Below are 19,386 nucleotides of genomic sequence, written 5' to 3'. Positions count from 1 at the left end.
AAAGGACACTGTCTCATTGCCTGCTGACTACTACAGAATGGTTCCTAATGTACTTGCAATACTGTACTCACTCAATTACAGAAGTCACTTTCTCTTATATGTAAAAAGGGAACAAATTAAAACTGCATAAGGACAAACTACATGTTTCAAAGGCTAAATTTAATAGTGTAATAAATACGTGCAATTAGATAATTTACAGATTTGCTGGGCTTGTGCATCTTCCTTTCTTGGTTTTTGTCCTCTTAATTCTTGCAAATATAAAAAGGTAACTTACTGTATTCTGTTCTTCACACCTAGGATGTTTGGAGAATTCAGTACACTATCTAGGTCTGCCAGGTATGGTAACCCAGAAATAACTTCATGCATTTCAATGGCCAGAGGGAAGATTTTTAAATGGAACTAAAAACATCCCCAAGAAGCACAGTATATTAGGATCACCAGTTACATGAAGAACTAGAACAACAGACTAACGTGACATGAAATCCCCCTAAAAAACAGAATCACTACATAATTACAATTGCATATGAAGAAACAACTGCAGAGAAACCTAAACTGTCTGTAGGGCATTACATTATAACCAAATGCACTATATATCTAGAATACATGATAAGTTTGTATTGCATTAATGTGCCTGAGTTCATACAGCCTCAGCAAAACACTCCCAACTACTTCGCGGCATTCCAGGAACACATAACTTGACTGCAATACATGACATGAACCTAAAAACTAGTAAGAATTTGATATGAATTCAAAGACAAAAAGTAGATTGTTTTAGAAGAGGCTGGTTGTGAACAACTGTATCACTGCTGAAGTGTTAAATCATGCAGCAAGGCTCCTAGTTTGCCAGTTTCAAAGGCTTTACTGTGCAAGTCAGCCAACCACTGCAAATGCCCACTGTGAAAACAGAACAAAAAAAAACCAAAACCAAAATCGCTACAGAAGTGAGGAATCTGCTAGTTCTTAGTTTGTGGCAGTTACTGAAAAACGAAATAAACCTGAAGTTTTCCTCTTTGGCTAGTCTGACGGGACAGCTTTCTTTGAAACTCTTTCCTTTTCTTTGAAACTCTTTCCTTTACAATTAGCATTAACACTTGCATGTCACCATCCAGACACAAATGTCTTTCCCACCTACATCTCAGGCCTGAGTAAATCTTCCACAGTTACAGTTTGCAAGATCTTAGCCCCTGGTGTCTGTGATCACCTCTAGCAGAATCTAGATCAAGCATTAGAAGTGAAGAGCCTGTAATCAGCTAGGATTTGTTTCAGTCCTTTTGATTATCCTTCTACATGTTGATGAGACATGGATGAAGTGTGGGAACCAGCTATATCTTACTTGGGAAATCAAGACTCTCGTTATGCATATTCAAATAACTGTATTAATGCTAACACAGCATTTCCTAATTTTGCAGGGCTTGAAAAAACACCAGACCCATGGAAGTCATCTTAGACCTCCACTCCTCTGTACTAGCATCCCCTTCCTTACGTGCCAAATTCCCCTTTCTATTTGTCCCACTGCTCTTCTTTTCCCATGTGTCTCACACTTCAGTAAACTGCCAACAAACATGTAGCAAAGTTGCATGGTATTCATTTTAAAAGAAGAGCAAGCCAGGTGTCCTCTCCCAAGTGCATGTCAAGGTGCAGGAGTCAAAGGCTGTGAACTCCACCTATAGCCCCTTATTTATGCCAGAGAAAGAAAACATGAGAGACAGCCCTCCCCTTAACCTTCCTTAACAGCTGACTTATACTTCTGATCACTAAAGTCACTATTGGTATTCCACTCTGACATACCTGAACATTATTTTCCAGTTCATAAAGAAAATTTAAAACTCTTACCATTACAAATGTCTCTGCTGGACATGGATGCCTAAATTTCAGGTGTTATTCAGCTTTTTAGTGCCCAAGTTTCTCTACAAATCTTCTCCTAAGCTAGGGAGAGCAGCTCAGGACATACAGTTGGGGATTAACAGGAAAAGGCAGTTACTTAAGTAACTGTGGGTTTCTTTTGTAGATGCATTATCTTCATCTTCTTGAGCACTGATACAGAATGACAATCATTCTTCAGCACAGTATGAAAGATATAACATGACAGCATTGTTATGGATTGCAGCTTAATGAACCCCAAATTTCATTTTGTTCAGAAACAGCACCCAAGAAAATTAATAATACTACCTCCTGAAGTAGAGTGCTACTGCCTTCAACATGTCTGCCATACCAGCTCATTTCCATGCCATCAGGTAAACAATGATTTTCCTCTCCTCCTGCTGCTTATGTTTCTTCTGAGAAACTTTAACAGAATTAGAAAAATCTGTTTCATTCTATTTTCCTTTTCCCTTACCATGCAAGAAAAAAATTATTTCTGAACAAGATCATATCGTATTTTTTCCTACTCACAAAATTTAGCATTTAGATAGCACTGTTCACCCAAGAGCTCCACAGCACTTTAAAATTTCAATGAAATCAAGTACTTGCTTACTTTTTCATGCTTTGAGGAACTACAGATTATTATTACTAACCTCATTTTAGCAAGGAAACTACTAATGAAACTGAAGCAAGTAGTAGCTAAAGACCAGATTCGGCTTAAATTTGCATGAAGATCTGAAATGGTGCCGCTGAAGTGAATGGAATTACGCTTACACAGAACTAGGCTACTACTTGGCATGCAGCAGAGACCTAATTATTCCAAAAGGCTCCAGGTACCACTGTGGTGGAAGGAACAAAAGTAAAATCTGTATTCTGAGTCACAAACCTTTTCCCAATTCATCTGCTCATCATATAGAATCAAATCATATTTTTAGCAAGGGCAGCCAGTGAGGGGTCAGGAAGGGATTAAATAGCTATATCAAGGTCATCTAGGATATTTGCAATAGAGAACATCTCTGAGGCCAGATTTCCCAATTTCAAGGATACCACTTCAATCATTTGCGTACCTTTAAACACTAGTAACCATAAAGATAACATAAAGCCAAAGAAAATAAACTGCATTTCCAGACACAAAAAAGCATCTTAAAACATTATGTACCTCATTAAAGGAACATTTCAACAGAGAACACCAAGCTGATACTGTGAAAGCATGATGAGAAACGGATGCACATCAGGCACTAACACTGAGCTCCTTAAGATCATACTGATGGGAGGTGTGAAGTTAAGCTGAGGTGTTTCAGCTCACCAGATACCCTCTGATCAAAGAATTTAAAACAACACAATTTTTATCTCTCCCTCCCCATCACTGCGTTTATTATGCATTTTTAGAACATCTCCCTCTTCCAGAGAAAGCTCTATTAATCATTCATTCTGTGTATTTCCTACTGGAGTCATGTGGAAGTTATCTTCATCATGCTGCTTTCTTAAAACAGATAATAAATGTGCCTGCAACATTTGTATATGCAGTAATGTGTCAATAAAGTACTGCATAATTTTTATGTCTTTTAAGGATTTCATAGAAACAAAGATGACCAATACCTCTGAGGATTAAGACCTGAGAAAATTCTTAAGTCTTTGGCTTACATTCCCTGCTTAAGGACTTGGGTCCAGATCAAGATGTAAAACAAAGAGAAACTTGTGGTATAGTACAGAATGAAGAGTACCCTAGGGATGCAGAGGGAGAAGAAAAAGGTCATGAAATTTTACTGTTGGGTTAGCCAAAGAATAACAAACAAAATGGACGCTCCATGTATTAAAATACATTGAGGTTTTACTCTAGGGTTCAAAGAGGTAGTAAAGCACTTCCTTTGGGTTCCCTTCTCAAACATGTAGCATATTAACTAGATTTAACTATAAAAATTCTGGAGTTTTTCCTTCAGCACTGAAGAAGAATATATTCTGAACAAACGTGTTATTCTCCTCTTTGCAGTCATAATTTTCTCTCCCTCGTACCAAAACACCTTCAAACATTTTCTGAAACTTATTTGTAATACATGGTACTCAACTGCACCCATCAGCTTTCCCTACTTCATTCTCTTTGGCTTGCTCCATTCCAGTACCTATTTCTGTGAATTCTTACAAACCTGTAAGTGCTGAAACCATCCATCATTCAATGTTATGACCACCAAGAACCAGAAAACATAGAACAAGCATTGACTTACGCAGTTCTTCCCTGTGTGCCTCTGTCTGTGCAAAAAACTGGCGAAGCTCCTCCGTGATCTCCATGTTACTCAAGTCATATTCTATCTCCCCTTCAGACTCAGAGTCCTCCTCCATTTCAGAATCCCAGTCAGCATCCTCCCTCTCTTGGTGAGCATCTGCATATTGTTGAGCAACCCTCTGGTACACACCTCTGCCACTTGGCCTAGAGCTGGAAGAATAGCTTTGGGTATGTGGGAGGTCATTCCCATCCCAATCTGAGTAGTGACTGGTTGGAAAGGCTGCAGGAAGATACCACGGTAGGTGATAAAAGGACTCCATGGCTTTCCTGTAGGCTCGCTGGTGTCTACGCATCCAGCGCATGGCTAAGTCGTAGTGCTTCCAGTATTTTGCGTACACTTGCCGAGAATACCATGGCTCAGTGTCTTCCTGTGGCCAAAACATGGGGAGAGGGAAAGAACACCAAAAAGAAAGAAAACAAACAGTAATTGAGGAGAGGAAACACTGTAAACACACGCACAAAGTCTGCCTTTTAATCAATAATCATCCTTTTCCTATGGTAAACCACACAGGTCTGAAAGAGGACAAGTATTAACACAGTACAACTGCACTACACTTTATTACTATTACAGGAAATTGGTTTTGCATAAACACAACTACCAGTGAAGAATCAGCAACAGAAATTTGTAGTCTCCAGAAGGTATTTTTCAAGTGTTTGTGCTACTACAGTGGGAATTGGTTCTTTTTACAGGATATGCTGTGTGGACATATTCCACAATTCCTTAGCTGCTCATGTGAGTTGTAAGAACTGAATCATTCCAAGGTGTATGTGTTACAACCTACACCTGATTTCCAAATCCGCAGACAGAAAACACAAGAGATTAAAATTCCTCCATATTAAACAAAGGCATTCATTTTATCCAGTAACATATTTCCTCCATCTGCCTGCCAAAATAAGTTTCTCAGAAAAGGTCAAATGGCAATTCAGCCAAGCTCATATATCCATCATGGCCTCGATCAAAAACAAGACTGTATTTAGTCAAGTGCAAGCTGCCAGTAAATCTCCCTTTTGTACTCATCAGCAACCAACATATGAAAAGGGGTAATAAAGTACCACTGATAAAGTACATGGAAAAATGGTTCTATAGAACGAAGCATATTGTAACACACCTTCTCCTGTCTTCCAGCTAATCTTAGTTTTCCTGAAAAAAAAAAAAGTTTCATGCTGTTCAGATTTCACCAGCGACTACAAAGCCCCACAGTTCCTCTAGCATTAAGCCCCCTTTGTGCATGCCGTTTCATCTCCACCCTCATCCTACTTTCAAAATGAGGGGATAATAAGGTATCTTAAAAGAAAGCCATAAAGTAAACTAGAGCCTAGAACAAGTATAATAAATTTCTTTTTTAATTCCCCTCACCTCTTAATTTCCATAGAAAATCTTTTATCTGGGCCAAACCAGAATGCCTGTACTTTAAATTGAAAGAATTTTAATTAAGCCATGCTTTGGCAAACACTCAAAACTAAGGCGAGATTTAGCTGAGGTTTTCAGATACGAATGTGACATTTACAGTTCTTTATTAGCTTAGTTGTTTTTTTTTGTTTGTTTTTTTAAAAAAAGGCATACAAGACAAAAATCTTCAAGTGTGTTTTCTTGATCTACACTGGCATCTTTCTGTAGCCTTAAAGGAATAATTTTTCTGGGAAAAAATAATTCCAAAACAAAACGGAAAAAACCTCCCTAAGAAATACCTTCTATTTAATGCCAACAATTTCAAGAGAGGTTAATTTCATTTACTTACATGTATTTTCAATTTCTGGTTCTCAGGCAATAATGTAAATGCTAGAGAATTTAGAATAATAATTGTAACTTTCATGTTTCCCCTCTTTTTGTGAAATTTAGCTTGTTATACCATAAGAGACCTATAAATACAATCTCTTTTTAAGGTCATTGGGAAGCACTCTCAGAAACAAAATTCCTCCAGCTAACAGAGTCTATAAAGAAAATGCATGACAACAAACTTGCATTCTTTAGGATATTTCTGATCAAACATTGCACCCTGTTTGTGAAGGGCCGTGCAACTCAGCTACGTGATTTAAAAGTCTAGACAAATTATCTTTCCTGAAAAGCAACAATTCATGGAGGTGAAACTTCATTCTGATTCTCCTCTTGGTTTAACATTGCACTGCTACGAGACCATGCATTTCGGAATATTTATTCTTAACATGAGTGGGTGCAAGAAAAGCATCTGCCTTCCATATGGAATTTCTTAATTTTTAATCATCCAGCCACCTAAAAGCTAGGAAGAACACCATTTTATTTACTGTTCTTGCTCTGATTAAGAATGCCACACTGACTCCTCATCCTTCAGCAGTCAGACAGTGTCCCAGTGTCAAATCTGATACATTTGCAGGTTACTTTCAGAACATTCTATTTTTCCCAGTACTTAAAAAAACCAGTTTTTGAAACATCATGAAGTTTGACAAAAGCAAGTGTCTCCTACATTCTATGTATTTCCAAAGAAGACAACATATTCTTTTAAATATCAAAAATTATCTATAAATGTTTCTAAAAAGGGCCTTCATGACTTTACTGAAAGCTGTGGAATCCAGCTGGCTGATTCGTCTAGCTGACTAGCTCCAGTTGTTAATTTAAGGGAAAAGAAGACAAAAAGCCAGTTCATGTAGACAGAACTGTGATGCTGGTGCCTGTCCAACTACTTTTTGTGGCTTTTTTGTTGCAAGTGACCCTTGAAATCCCTTTTACATTTGAATTTTAAAAATACATCTGTTAAAAAAGAAATTACAGAAATGTTTTAGATCAGGGTGGAAAAGGGAAAGGAACACTTTAAAGTTTAACTTAGTTCTGTGTCTGTGCTTTTTCAGCTGCAGAATAAATGGAAATAAGAGATTTCCTCAAGGAAACAAAAGCTATAAATCTAAGGCAAATGATCAGAGTCCTCTGTTATTTTCCTGTTATGTCTCTGGAGTCTTCCCAGGAGTAGACAAATCATCCACTGTTACATTCTGAATTCTATTTCTAGAGCAATTTAGCTACTTTCACATCTACTTTTTACATGTCTGCACTGACAGTTCAATAAGTGTTTATATACATTTTGTATATAAAAAGTGACTAAGTTCTTACATAGAAACCCATAAAGAACACTTACCATCTCTTGTGGAGTTTGTTCTGGTAATCAAGGTGAACTAGAGGAGAGAACAGTAACTTTTAAATTCATGAAAATATACGTATTAAAATGGTCACAAGCACTGAATATATTTTTGTTAAACTTGGATACTATGGCGTACAGCTATTAAATATCCCTCCTCCGTTGTGACTTGTTGAAGTCTCTTATTTATAGTTTTTGACTAGCATCAGTAAAAAGTCCCAGATTTTAAAATTCCCCACTACAATAAGAAGGTAAAAAGGGAACCTTCTACACTGTGCAGCCTAAAATGCTGTGACTGAAAGCTTCCTTCCTGCCCCCACTATTACCATTTTCTATTTTCTCACGCACTCTATACTTTTACAACCCTTATTTTCCAAATGCTGAACAAAAAAAAAGAAACTTTAACAAAACGCACTGTTCTCACCTTTTAGTGGTGTCTGCTCAGGGACATATATAAAGGAAGCAATTACTATAAAATGATTAAAACAGGCTGAAACCAGGACATCATCTTGACTCTATTCAAATCTGTGGTGCACTTATAACCACCTACAGTAGCTTCTTTTGCTTTATCTCTCTTCTTGGTAAGGGAAGAGATGGAAAACAAGCTATCTATAACCACCAGGCAGGATTTATAATTACCATCATTTTCAGTGTGATTTACCAAGAGGAATCACTGAAAATCTGAATTTCCTCCCTACCTGACAATTATTTTATTAAGATGTTAGCTGCTTCATCCACATATTCCTCCTGACACTCTCAGCCTTGATTTGAACTTTATGTCAGGTGAGTGATAGTGAAAGGTAACAGAAACTCAGTACACTAAACTTCCACTGTTACCCTAAGACACAGTCAAATGTGATTTCCAGCAACACTGGAATATAGCCAAGATAGCACTTACAACAGTTGCAGATTTTTACCAGTTTAAAACTAGGATTTTTCAAAATGCATATGAATTTAGTATATACACCAGTTGTGTTCTGTCTGAACTGATTAAATAACAGTTTGTCTCTAAGACAAGCCATGCCGCATGGAAGAAGAATAAGGATGAGCCACATTCAAAGAAAATGCAAATCATGCTGCTACTCCAAAGGCAAATTATCATCCTTTGCAAAGCCTACACTATGCTCAAACCCATACACCCTTGGTCACACCAACCTATCTACAAGAAAACCTACATACATGAGCGGTCCCCTTACAATCAATGGGATGACTTATGCAGCTAAGGATTGCAGAATCAGACGCTAGGCAACCAAAGTGTGCAAGTTCACTGAATTCTATCCTGCTTGCTTGGAGGAAGAAGAAAACCTAGTGCTGAGGTCACTGTAAAACACTGTGGTGACTTGTAACACTTGAAACACACATACATAAAAGACTCTTGTGATACCCCTCTTTGCTCATTTCAAACATCTCATTTCCCATGCTAGCCCTCTTTAAAACTTCACTCCCATGACATACACATGTAACTTTTGTCCCTTCCCTATATACATCTGGGTACTGTCAAGGTTGTCATAATATCTTTTTCCTCATACTTAATAACCTAAGTCCATGGTAGCTGATTCTTCCATTTTCCACTTTAGAAAAAGTAAGTGTGTTTTATTTTCCTGTTCACTTGTAATTCCTACCTGACAAAAGATTCTTTGAACCAGCTTCAGCATGAACAGAAATCAGGGTTGAAGCTTAATATAAAAATACGTGGTGAATTTTGATATTTTGTATTAATACATAGTCTCTAAAGGAGAAGGAGAGGAAAAACTCTGGCAAAACTATCCAACTATATTAATTTACCAAATATGAAAAACCTGTTTTGTCAAACACAGAAACATTAAACACTAAATTTTCAGCTGAATTACTCTTCCAAAACAAACTACATAAAATGTGAAACATTACAAGAAGCACAAAATGTGTTGATAATTCTACTTCTATAATTTACACTTTAAAAAACAAAATACGGACGCAACTGAACATTTGAAACTCTCTAGCAAATGTAGACTTTAAAATGAGTAAGAGATTTGTTTACCTATGCTGACCATTAATGATGAAAAAGTTACTTTTAAAATAAATCTTATTACTTCCTTTCCTCAGTTTTAAAATATTTCCTCACTGATAATTAAATACAGATGTACTCCCCTTAAATCAAAGCACATCTGTCTCCTTACCAACCTGAGGCAAGTAAGCATTAGTGAAAATAAATAAATCTGATCAAAGCAATGACAGCAATTAATCCCAAAGTGAGTCAAAGGAAGTTGAGACAATGTCTGTCATATTGTGAAACACAACCATGAATCATTGTTTTTTATAATTTGGTAATGTAACTCATATTCTGGGAGCAAAGCCCTCTTGTGGTGCGTTGGATATAGTGCTGCCACATGGCTGCCACACTGGAGGCAACAGGTACAGCCAGAAACACCAATGTGGGATCAAGGAGGGTTTGGCTATTCAGAACACCAATGTGAACAAGATTAACCTGTTACACAATAGTAAGATAAAAATACAAGATGTTATTAAACAAATGTGAATCTTCCATAAATTCAGCAGATTTCAACAATAAAAAAAAAAGTATATAAACCTTTCCTCAAAAAGCAAAATATGTTTAAATCAGAAATGCCCAAAAGAATAGACAGCTGCCCACATCCTTTCCCCACTGCTGCTTTCTTCCCTGCTTCTTTAGCCTGTGAGAAGTGCTTTCCTCAGTCAGGCCAGAGATGTCCCTGACTCAGAATCCAGTTTCTGGCAAAGAGATTAGAGATGTCCAGTAAAATATAACACTAGAGCACACATACAGATATTACTTTTACAGGTACATTCGCCCCAATTTCAGCAAGTGGCAGCTGACATACTTTTTTCAGCTCCAAACTGGTTTTGAAATTTAAAGCCAAACTGCCATTTTTCTGAACCTATAAAAATTGTGTTTCCACAATACCTCATAAATTTCACAATTCAAGGTGTTAAACACCAATTTGTGCTGTGTATTTTTAAACTCACCCTACTACATACTCTTTAAAAATATCTGAAGGATCCAGCAAGAAAAACATGCCATGTAACAGCACCTAAAGTGTACAACTTCCTAAAAATATCTATTTCATTTTATACTTCTAGTGCTTACTCTTGGTGCAGAATTACCACCAGAAAAGTGAAATGTCTGGAAAGTGTTTTGACACTATGTGCTTCAGATTAATACTGTGCATTGCTGGCATATGACTTTAATACTGAAGTGCCCTACTTAGTCACACAGATAAGCCTGTGATTCCTAAGACAAGTTATCTTCCTAAATTCCTAACACTATGCACTGCATTCTTGTTTGTGAGTTGCTCAAAATACAAGACCTGTCCAGCACTTAGGATACAGGTACAGCTGGTCATCGTCTGATCAGGAGAATTAGTTGACCTATGAAGACCTACCTACCACTACGATGTCTTCACAGCAGTGTCTTTACACCAGTAGTAGCAACTCCTGTGAATGGAAGGGAAACTATACGTAAGACAAAATTACATTCATTGCAGGGACAATCCACATTTAACCACTAGCCCTGTGACCAAAGCACGCAGACCAAACTTTACCATATGCATTACAGCCCTTTTGACCTGAGCAGAGATGAGACAGAATAATCTTCTGCTTCTCCCAAAAAGAAGCTTTTTCTTCTCTGAGATCCAGGACACAAACCCAAAAGCTAACTGAGCCAAAAGTCACAGGTCAAAAGCAAAGTGCTAAGAGCTGCACAACTGTTAGTAGCCTCAATTGGCTTATGTTTCATATATGGCTTAGCAGTTTAGCTATAAACGACTGAGAGGATGAAACTTCTACTCTATTGCTTATGAAAGCAAAATTAATTTCCTCGTTTCACAGACGCCATACAGACTCTGGTCAGTGACTTTACAGATCACAAAACCCATAAGCAGCTCCTGCCTCTGCCAAATAGGGCAAACAAATCAAAAGGCTGACAGAAAAACAAACCCTTAAGCCCAACCTCACGCCGGCGTATCCCCCAGGACACGGAGCACCCCTCTCGCCCAAACTCTGCAATTGGCCTCAGGCCGGAGGCCAGCATTTTGCAGAGGAAACGAAAGGAAAAGCCCCGAGCCCGTACAGCCGAGTTGCCAGCCACACACACCACCTCTCCGCCCCGCCAAAGCTCGAACGCAAAACTTCCTCCCGAGCTGTTCTCTTCCCGCTCACGCCACCGCTCGCCAAGGTTTGCCCCCTCCCTCAACCGTCCCGCCGCGGACCAGCCAGGTGGGAGGTCTAGGCCGCAGCCTGCGCAGGGGCACCGATGTCCACACACCCACACGGGCTGCCTGTGGCTCCGCTAAGCAAGGAGAGCCGAAGAAAACCGAGCGGAAACTCCTCCGATACTTCCTCCTTCCCTTCCTTCCGGCGGGAACGAGCAGGGCTAGCAAAGCTTCCTCCAGCTGCTTCCGCCCGCCCATCTCTGGTCCCGCGGCGCCATCTTGTGGGGATATGGGGAAGCACCGGCAGGGTCCGGCTCCCCGGGGGGACAGCCTGTGTCCCCGTCACCTCAAGGAGTCTTCTCCAAGAAGCGGCTGCCCCATTGTAGGCAGTGGTGCGAACTCCTGTAGTCCCGCCTGCCACCTCCTACCTCCTCCCGCCCTAGGGCATGTGCAATACGCAACAAACTGAATTGTTAGTCAAAACCTGGGTGGGATGTGGTGATGATTGTGCTGTTGATGACTGTGACTCTTGTCCTCTGATTATTGTCGTTTTCCTAAACTAGTTTCTAAACTTCCTGTTCAGTCTGTGGAGTGCTACTGAGCTAGTATTCTCACGGGACTGTGTGCGAGCAGCATGGGTTTTTGCAAACCCCCCCCCCCTTTTTTTTTCCCCCATGCCCATGAAAAATGTAAACTAGGTCTAGAACGAAGTGAATACCCCTGCAGTTTCTTTCCCAGAGCTAATGCGGATGAAGAAAGGGTGGCTTCTGATTCCAACATGAGATTTTTCCTCCCAGGTTTTGGGCCAGAAGCATCACAGGGGAGGTTTAGTTTTAGTTACAAGTTTTTATCAATGGCGTCCCATAATGCAGCATGTCCCTCTTGAACTACTTTTTTGTGTTGCTGTGTTCCTTGTGGCTTTCAGTGTTGCTCCAGTGGCTGAACATGAGTCTCGAACCTGGCTGAACATAGGGTAATATTTCCAGGAAAGAGAATGAAATGTTAGACTAGAACAGCTATTAGAGCAGGAAAATTCTCTCATAAGAAACAGCATTTGCAGCTGTCGGTCTAGACAGAGAGCATTTGTCAGATACTCAGATTCATTAATTAGCCAACTAATTTGATTAACTTATGCTTTAAGAAGCAAGGACTCTAATGAATGGAGGTTTGTAAAAAATGTACATTTTAAACCTTCAGCACACTTTACTGCTTACATAAGCTGAAAAGAGCATTCTGGCCATTAGATCTGGAAAGGTGGTAACTTTTGGAAACTAGGAAGTGATCTCTTATTCTTGTACCACTGTTCAAGAAGTACACATCTGTCACACTCAAATGTGTGGCTCTGTTAAACTAGTGCAAATTTGTATGTAGGCCGTTACGTTTCAAAGACCGTGTTATTGTAGTATTGCTCTACCGACTTAAGCATAATCAAAAATAAGTCACCTTTAGAACTGTAGACTAAAGTGCTGGAGCATTGAAATTATTGACCCTGCTTGTGCTTTGTTAAGACAAAATCATATTTAACATTAAATTATTTGTAGTAGATTTTCAACCATGATGCAGATTCTATTTTTGGATTAAACCAAATCCTACTGAAGTCCAGTTCTGGATCTACAATTCTGAAACTTTATAGAAAAAGATTGACAGCCCTTTCTGGGGGGTATGTGTGTATGTGTGCAGAACTATATGTGAGACTTCTTTTACTTAGCTATCCTTTCTGAGGAGGGAAGTGGACAGGCTACCAAAGGCAGAGTAGGGGGAAGAAGTAGAAACATCTTAAAGATGATTTTACTGCCAAAGAAAATATGAAGTGGAGCTGGACTTCTGACCAAATGTCATCACTCTTATCTAAAGTTAGATGTAGTTAATATCTGTCTTCTGCAGTACCTGTGGCCTCATTGTATCTGGATACAAGATAAAGAATTAAAAATTAGCAACATCTCTGAAGACTTTCCCTGCTAGATAAGGGGGTAGTGTTCCTTCTGCTGTCTTTCTGTTCTTGCTTACAGTGTGACAGTGATCTCTGCACCTAAGCTAGTCACTCTTCAGATCCCATTATAGCCACGGGCAAAACACAGTAATGCTTTGTGGGTATATTCATCTGATGTATATTTGTTAACTACTTTGGGGTGAAGGGAATCACACCCCAGAAATGCTAGTTTCTTCCACTGATTTTCAAGGGAGCCTGAGGCAATTCTCGGTAGCTGCTCTTATTGCAGGTGTGTATGTTTATCCAGATAAATTCCATTGAGAAAAAAACCAGTAAAAGTGCAAAAAGTTAATACGAAAAATGTGACAACAGACTATAAAATATACAAACCCACCTCAGCCAATAGATGGCAGCATTGGAAATGGTAATGCTGAACCTCTGCCTGAAACAGTGATGCTAGGGTGTATAAACTGGTTGCTTCGGAGGAATAAAAAATCTGCCAAATAGCCCTGCCTCTTGTACCTCTGGCTTGATAAAATATGCTGTCTTCTCTTAGCTTTCAGGTGGCACAAGGTCTTCTTTTTTCAAGAGAGCTAACAAAGGGACCTTGGACCATCCAGGTTTCCAAAGTCTGAAAAGTGGAGAACTGAGCAGTCAGCCAATTCTAAAATTTCTATTTCTGGAGGCTCAGCACAGGACCATTTGGCATAGCTGCCTATGATGGTTTAGAACAAAATTTTATGTGGTAATTTTATGCAGTGTACACAAGCAATAAAACATTATAATGATACATTTTCATCTTGTCTTTGAATTTTATTCTGTTGGTCTTCAGTAATTCAGTTTATTTTACGTGCCTTTGTTAATTTTGGCATTATTCTACAGCAGCATCATTTGAAGTTTTTAATTAGGAAATACATATGACATTGTGCTGTTTCTCTTGTGCAGAAAAAAAAGAAAAAAAGAAAAAAGAAAGGAATTGTTTCACATTTTTTGTCAGTGATTTTTAATTCAGAAAACTCATTAATAATGTCAGGCGTGCCTTAAATGCAGACAGTCAGCAGGTATTGTGTGGAGAGGCCACAGCAGAAATGAAGACTACAAAGACATCAGAAGATGCAGGCCATGTTTTGATTCCTTTATCCAAGGAGAGGCTCAGTGCCTTGAGCACATCAGGGAGGTGCTGTGTAACCAAACAGCTGTGACCACAGCAGTGTGGGATGGGGCTGAGCCTTCTGGTAAATCCTGTGCTTGTTATGTCTAAGCTGCATAGCTTCCATCCTGTCAGCAATTCTCCTGGCTTAAGTGCTACTGACACTTACTAAGTGTCTATTTGATATGAGCTCCTCACACCTGAATGTGATTCCCAGAAAGCGTTGAATCAAACTGCATGTAGGTTAAACCATGACTGTACCTGGATTTCTTGTTCTCTTTCCTGTACTGTATTTTTGTAACATTACTAAGCCTCAAAAGATTCCCAAATGCATATGGGATACATACATAGATGTACTGAAATACACACACTCCATTCCATGCCCCCACTTATTAGAATTTAGTCTACAAAACACATGATATCCAAGTTAATGCCCCAAACTAATATTTAATCCACTCAGTTGTAGGTTAGTGTTGTAAGACTTCACAAATGATTTATGACAAGTAATAACTAAATAACAATCAGCAATTTAATACAGGGTCAGGGGTTTTTTGTTTGTTTGGGGATTTTTTTTGTTTTGCATTTTTTTATTTTCTCTGCTTTGACAAGCACGATATATTAGGGATACAGCTGCCTTCATAGAAGAATTTTTAGTTTTTTATTGTTTTTTATTTGCACACTGAATTTCTTCATTGGTCTTTGAAGTATCATGAACTACTTAATAGGTATGGGTACACTGATTCCACCAACATGAATAGGCATCGATGTGTGGAAAGGGTTTGCGCAGATCCCATGGCTTGGGATCAGATTTGTTCATTATTGTGCAAACGTTAAATTCTGCATAATCTTAAAAATCAGCCTTCAATTGACCAGAGGTTAGCCACGGAGTTGCTGAATAACACTTTGAATTCAGTTAAAATCACTCAGCTATGTACTTTGTCAGGCCTTGTAGCTGTTTGATTTATTATCATTGCCCTCCGTCATCTTTCTTGTTTTCTTCCTTTCTTCTGTTACTGCTTGTACCTTCCTGTTGTGTCCACAGCTATTAATGCTGACTTGTCTGTGAGCCATAGCTTGCTCTCACTTTGAGTTCTTATTGCAGACTGCCTCACTGATGGTGTTGCCGTGACCTTTTGAATTTCCACAATTATAAATGGCTGTGTTCAGTATAGTAGGTAATAATAATTCTACACATAGCTGCATCTAAATCCAGAGAGAGACCACAGCATGCTGACTGATCTTCCTGCTAGTAGAGGGCTTTGAGGAGGCAAAAGGCTTTCTCTGTGTTATCTGTATCCTCTGCTATAAAAGGCTTTATTCACAGATTCTTGAAACTGAGACTAGAAGTGCACTGAGAAGCCATGCGGAATATAGATTAGGTGTGTGCTAATGTTGACCTGCCCCAAAAAAGGGGAGGCTGCTTGATCCTGCAAATGCAGTGCTCAGTCTCCATGGGACTGAGAACAACAAAGTGCCTGTGACACTGCTGCAAGAGCTACAGAAAGCTCTGGACAAGGACAAGAGATGGCAACGGCTCTTGAGGTAGGTGCACAGATGGATTGCAACCCAGCAAAATCAGTAACAGCAGCTTCTTACAGCAGCCAAGTGTTTAGATGACCCACCAGCTGTGGGGCCAGCGCAACCCTGAGAGGCACAGCTTTGATGGAAGAGCCACATCTGAACTGCTTCTAAATCTGCTGTAGCTGAGGAGCTACAAGTGGCTTTTTAGTGTCAGTATTCTTGAGATTTTCCAGGGTAGTTCCTTACGGGTCAAAATTAATTCAAACTTAAAACAGACTCAGGAGTTGACTAATAGGGGGGAGATGGAAAAAAAGACAGATGATGTAGAAGACATAAATACATAACTTTTAGGTACTTAATCCACTAGTGGGGATCCAAAGTTGAAAGGTATGTCTGAGGTTTTCTTTTAAACCCAGAGAGGCAGTTGGGTGTCCCAGACAGTTACCTGGAAAGCCTTTGTACTGGTACCGGTGTTTATTCTACCATCTTTAAGCTTCCAGCTGAAGTGCCTCTACCTGCTTTATAGTGAGTGAAGACCTGCGACTCCAGGAGACACAGGTTCTACTTTAGCATCCGAGCTAAGCTCTCTGGAAATGGCTGCCTCTGTTGACCTTAGACCAAACCTTAGCTTAAGCTTAGGTGTTTCTGCTACATATTTAAAGGTAGGTGAGAAGAATGTTGAGAAACAGTAGTGTGAAAACATTTTTATCTGCTGCTGTTCTCTCAAAACCCAACATGTATCTCTCTTTTAGGTGGCAATAAAAAAGTCATGATGAATGTGCCCCCTCATATTATAAAATAGCTTGCTGAGTACATCACTTTCTTAGAAAATGAGACACCTGGGTTTAATTCCCTTCTATGCCTCAGATGCTTAATACTTACCCCAGGGGAACAAACAAACCACTTACCTCTTGCTGACCTTGAAACCTGGCCTCCAGTATATAGGCCAACATCAACATCTTTTTACATCTTTTTATTCATTCCAGCTTTTGTATGTGTTCACAGACATTATTTGCCAAGCCATTCCACTGGCTTTGCCAGAGATATTGCAATGCTCCAGACACAAATATTTTGGCCAACTTAGAGAAAAAATACCACCAGGCAAAGTGACTTGAAGTTTAGGGGAATAAATAACATATTTGTTGCAGCAAGAATGAATAATCATGGAAAAAAAATCAGGTTCATAAATTTTAAATATCTTGAGCATCAACAGTGTGTTTCATTTTACTTGCCTAGTCATGAATTGGACCCATTTTCTCTGTACAGTTACCTCCTGGGTTGACATTTTTCATAGAAAAATTTGCTAATGCTCTCAGTGTAGTTTGTTCTTGTGCAGAAGTACCTGCAGATCCATCACGGTGGAGTCTCCCTGGAAATGGGTGCATAAGAATGAAACAACTTTCCTCAAGAAAATCTATGTGAGGGCTGAGGGAGGTTAGTTATATTGACCTTGCCTTCAGTATATTCTTAGCTCTTGCCATGCAGTCTTACTGTTGGTGATCTATGGGAAGCTGATTTCTGCTTCTGGGTAGGAAAGGTGAAATCTGAGTCTTGGAAGTGTCAGTATGTGTTCATAAGAAGCACGGTAAATGAACAGCAAGGCCTCTGCTATTGAGAAAGGTAGGATCCACTGTTTATGGGGGTACAACTGATTTGCTTATATATAGGAAAACCCAAGCACCTTGAACATATGAGATTTGTTCTACAGCCAATATGCTGCTTCTCCAGCAGCCCTATCTAGTTCTAGAGTTGGCTGAAAAGGTGCTGTTCAGTTGGGTTACGCATAGACAACAAAATCTAAGGAGCCTCCTCACATACAGTAGTCCAGAAACTCCAGACAAATGGATATATCCCTCAGATTTCCTCTACCAAGAATTCTCACATCAGAAAAAGGAGCTTGTTCAGGACAGCCTAGTTACATGCAAGCCCAAAGGAGTGGCCTACATGCAACATGTAGATAGTGATGATTCAGGAGACAAATTCCCACTGAGCATTAAATCCTGAAGACTTCACTTCTTCTTCTCTCCTCAGTCCTGGGTTCAAACTGAATAAAAGTTGAATGAGAATCTCAGGATATGGCAAACATTGATATAGAATGGTGCCAGAAGCTCTCAAAATACTTTTTGAAAGTCTGAATAAAATGTATTTGTACAGAAACTGGTTTTATAACATGGAAAGCAAATGTATTTTGCTTTGAGAATTCATTAATTGCTGCTTCTGGATCTCATTATCTGGACTGCATTTACTGAGATGTTCTGGCTCTAAGTCCCAGGTAAATTCTGAGAATCCTGAAGTTTTCAAGGATGTGAACTTTGAACCAAACTTTTTAAAGAAGCAGGGTACACATCATACTGCTGGGTTGGCTCCTGATGATCCTGTGTACCTTTAAGCTTTCTGCCACTTGAATAATTCTGGTATAGTTTTCTTGTTCTCTTCTATAAACTTCTTATGTGAAGCCTGGGCATCTTCCTGAGAAACAGGGCTTTAATGCCTAGAAGCCTGAACTAGCTAGAAGCAATGGTGATCCCTTAGTGTCCTTCACATGCAGTTGCTCACTCTTTCTCAGAGCTCTGACTGGGGATGCAGAAAAAAGCATCCAGAAAGTGTTGATTCTTTACTTTACCTTGCACAAAAAATCAGAACCAAAGTGTCTTCACATATACCTGTGCTCCAGTTTTCTTCTTGCTCCGGAACTGTCCTTGGGCTTGAAGTGCCCACAATCCTCCTCCTGCAGCAATGGTACTCCTCTCCTTCCGGAGTCTCTGCTCTGGCATGTAGCTAGCTTTCTGCCTCCTCTCCTGGACAGACCTCTGCTTCTCTACTCAGACCAAATTTCTCTGTGTCAATTAAAACTTTAATCGGCCTCAAATGATCCAAGTCCCCTCTCAATACTCCCTTGCTTGGTTGCTTCTCTCTTGAAATCTAGGCTTAGGAAAGCAGCTGGCCAGTGTGATAGTGGACATTCTATCCCATGAAATTTCCGTGTGAACACAGGATGACAAAAATTTAATGACTGAAAGAGTTCAAGCAGTCTGTAGAGTAGACTGGAGATGGGAAGACAGCCTGAAGTGGGCTGGAAGTTTTTTCTGGGATTTTACAGCTCTTCCCTGTCATTCTCCCTCCTGAAGTCTCAGTGGGCTTTTTCATCATGAGACTGGGAATGAAATCTATTTACTGCAGCTGACATGCTCAGGGCCTTCTTGCTGTGGCCTGAGATGTGCATGTGAAGTCACCTAGGAGACTTGATGCACATACACAGTCCCACCACATAGCCAGAAGTGATGTGTGTGATGGTGCACATAGTGACCATGGTAGAAGAAGGATCTTGTTAATACTCCTATTATGCTTCATGTGTAAGAAAGTTATGAGTA

At 39.5% G+C, this 19,386-nt stretch overlaps 1 protein-coding gene across 5 annotated transcripts in view; it reads right to left on the bottom strand.

Moving 5' to 3' along the window:
- Window positions 1-11,614, bottom strand: part of GEMIN8 (gem nuclear organelle associated protein 8) — a 30,901-nt gene extending 19,287 nt beyond the window's left edge. Inside the window, exons 1-5 of one of the 5 annotated variants that reach the window (XM_080613165.1) lie at window positions 11,360-11,536; window positions 10,647-10,698; window positions 7,249-7,285; window positions 4,376-4,509; window positions 4,083-4,291 (exon numbers count right to left, since the gene is read on the bottom strand). In XM_080613165.1, coding sequence (XP_080469291.1) covers window positions 4,083-4,291; window positions 4,376-4,509; window positions 7,249-7,251 — 346 coding nt within the window. In that variant the 5' untranslated portion in view covers window positions 7,252-7,285; window positions 10,647-10,698; window positions 11,360-11,536. Of the gene's footprint in view, window positions 1-4,082; window positions 4,510-7,248; window positions 7,286-10,646; window positions 10,699-11,359 lie in introns of all 5 variants that reach the window. The other 4 variants (XM_080613162.1, XM_080613163.1, XM_080613161.1 and 1 more) reach the window with 4 other exon arrangements.
- Between the last annotated feature and the right edge of the window lie 7,772 nt (window positions 11,615-19,386).

This window comes from Psittacula echo (genome assembly GCF_963264785.1).
Source record: "Psittacula echo genome assembly, chromosome: 3".
NCBI classification, from domain to species: Eukaryota; Metazoa; Chordata; class Aves; order Psittaciformes; family Psittacidae; genus Psittacula; species Psittacula echo.
The sequence above is the reverse complement of the archived record's forward strand: the minus strand, read 5'-3'. Positions and strand labels throughout refer to the sequence as shown.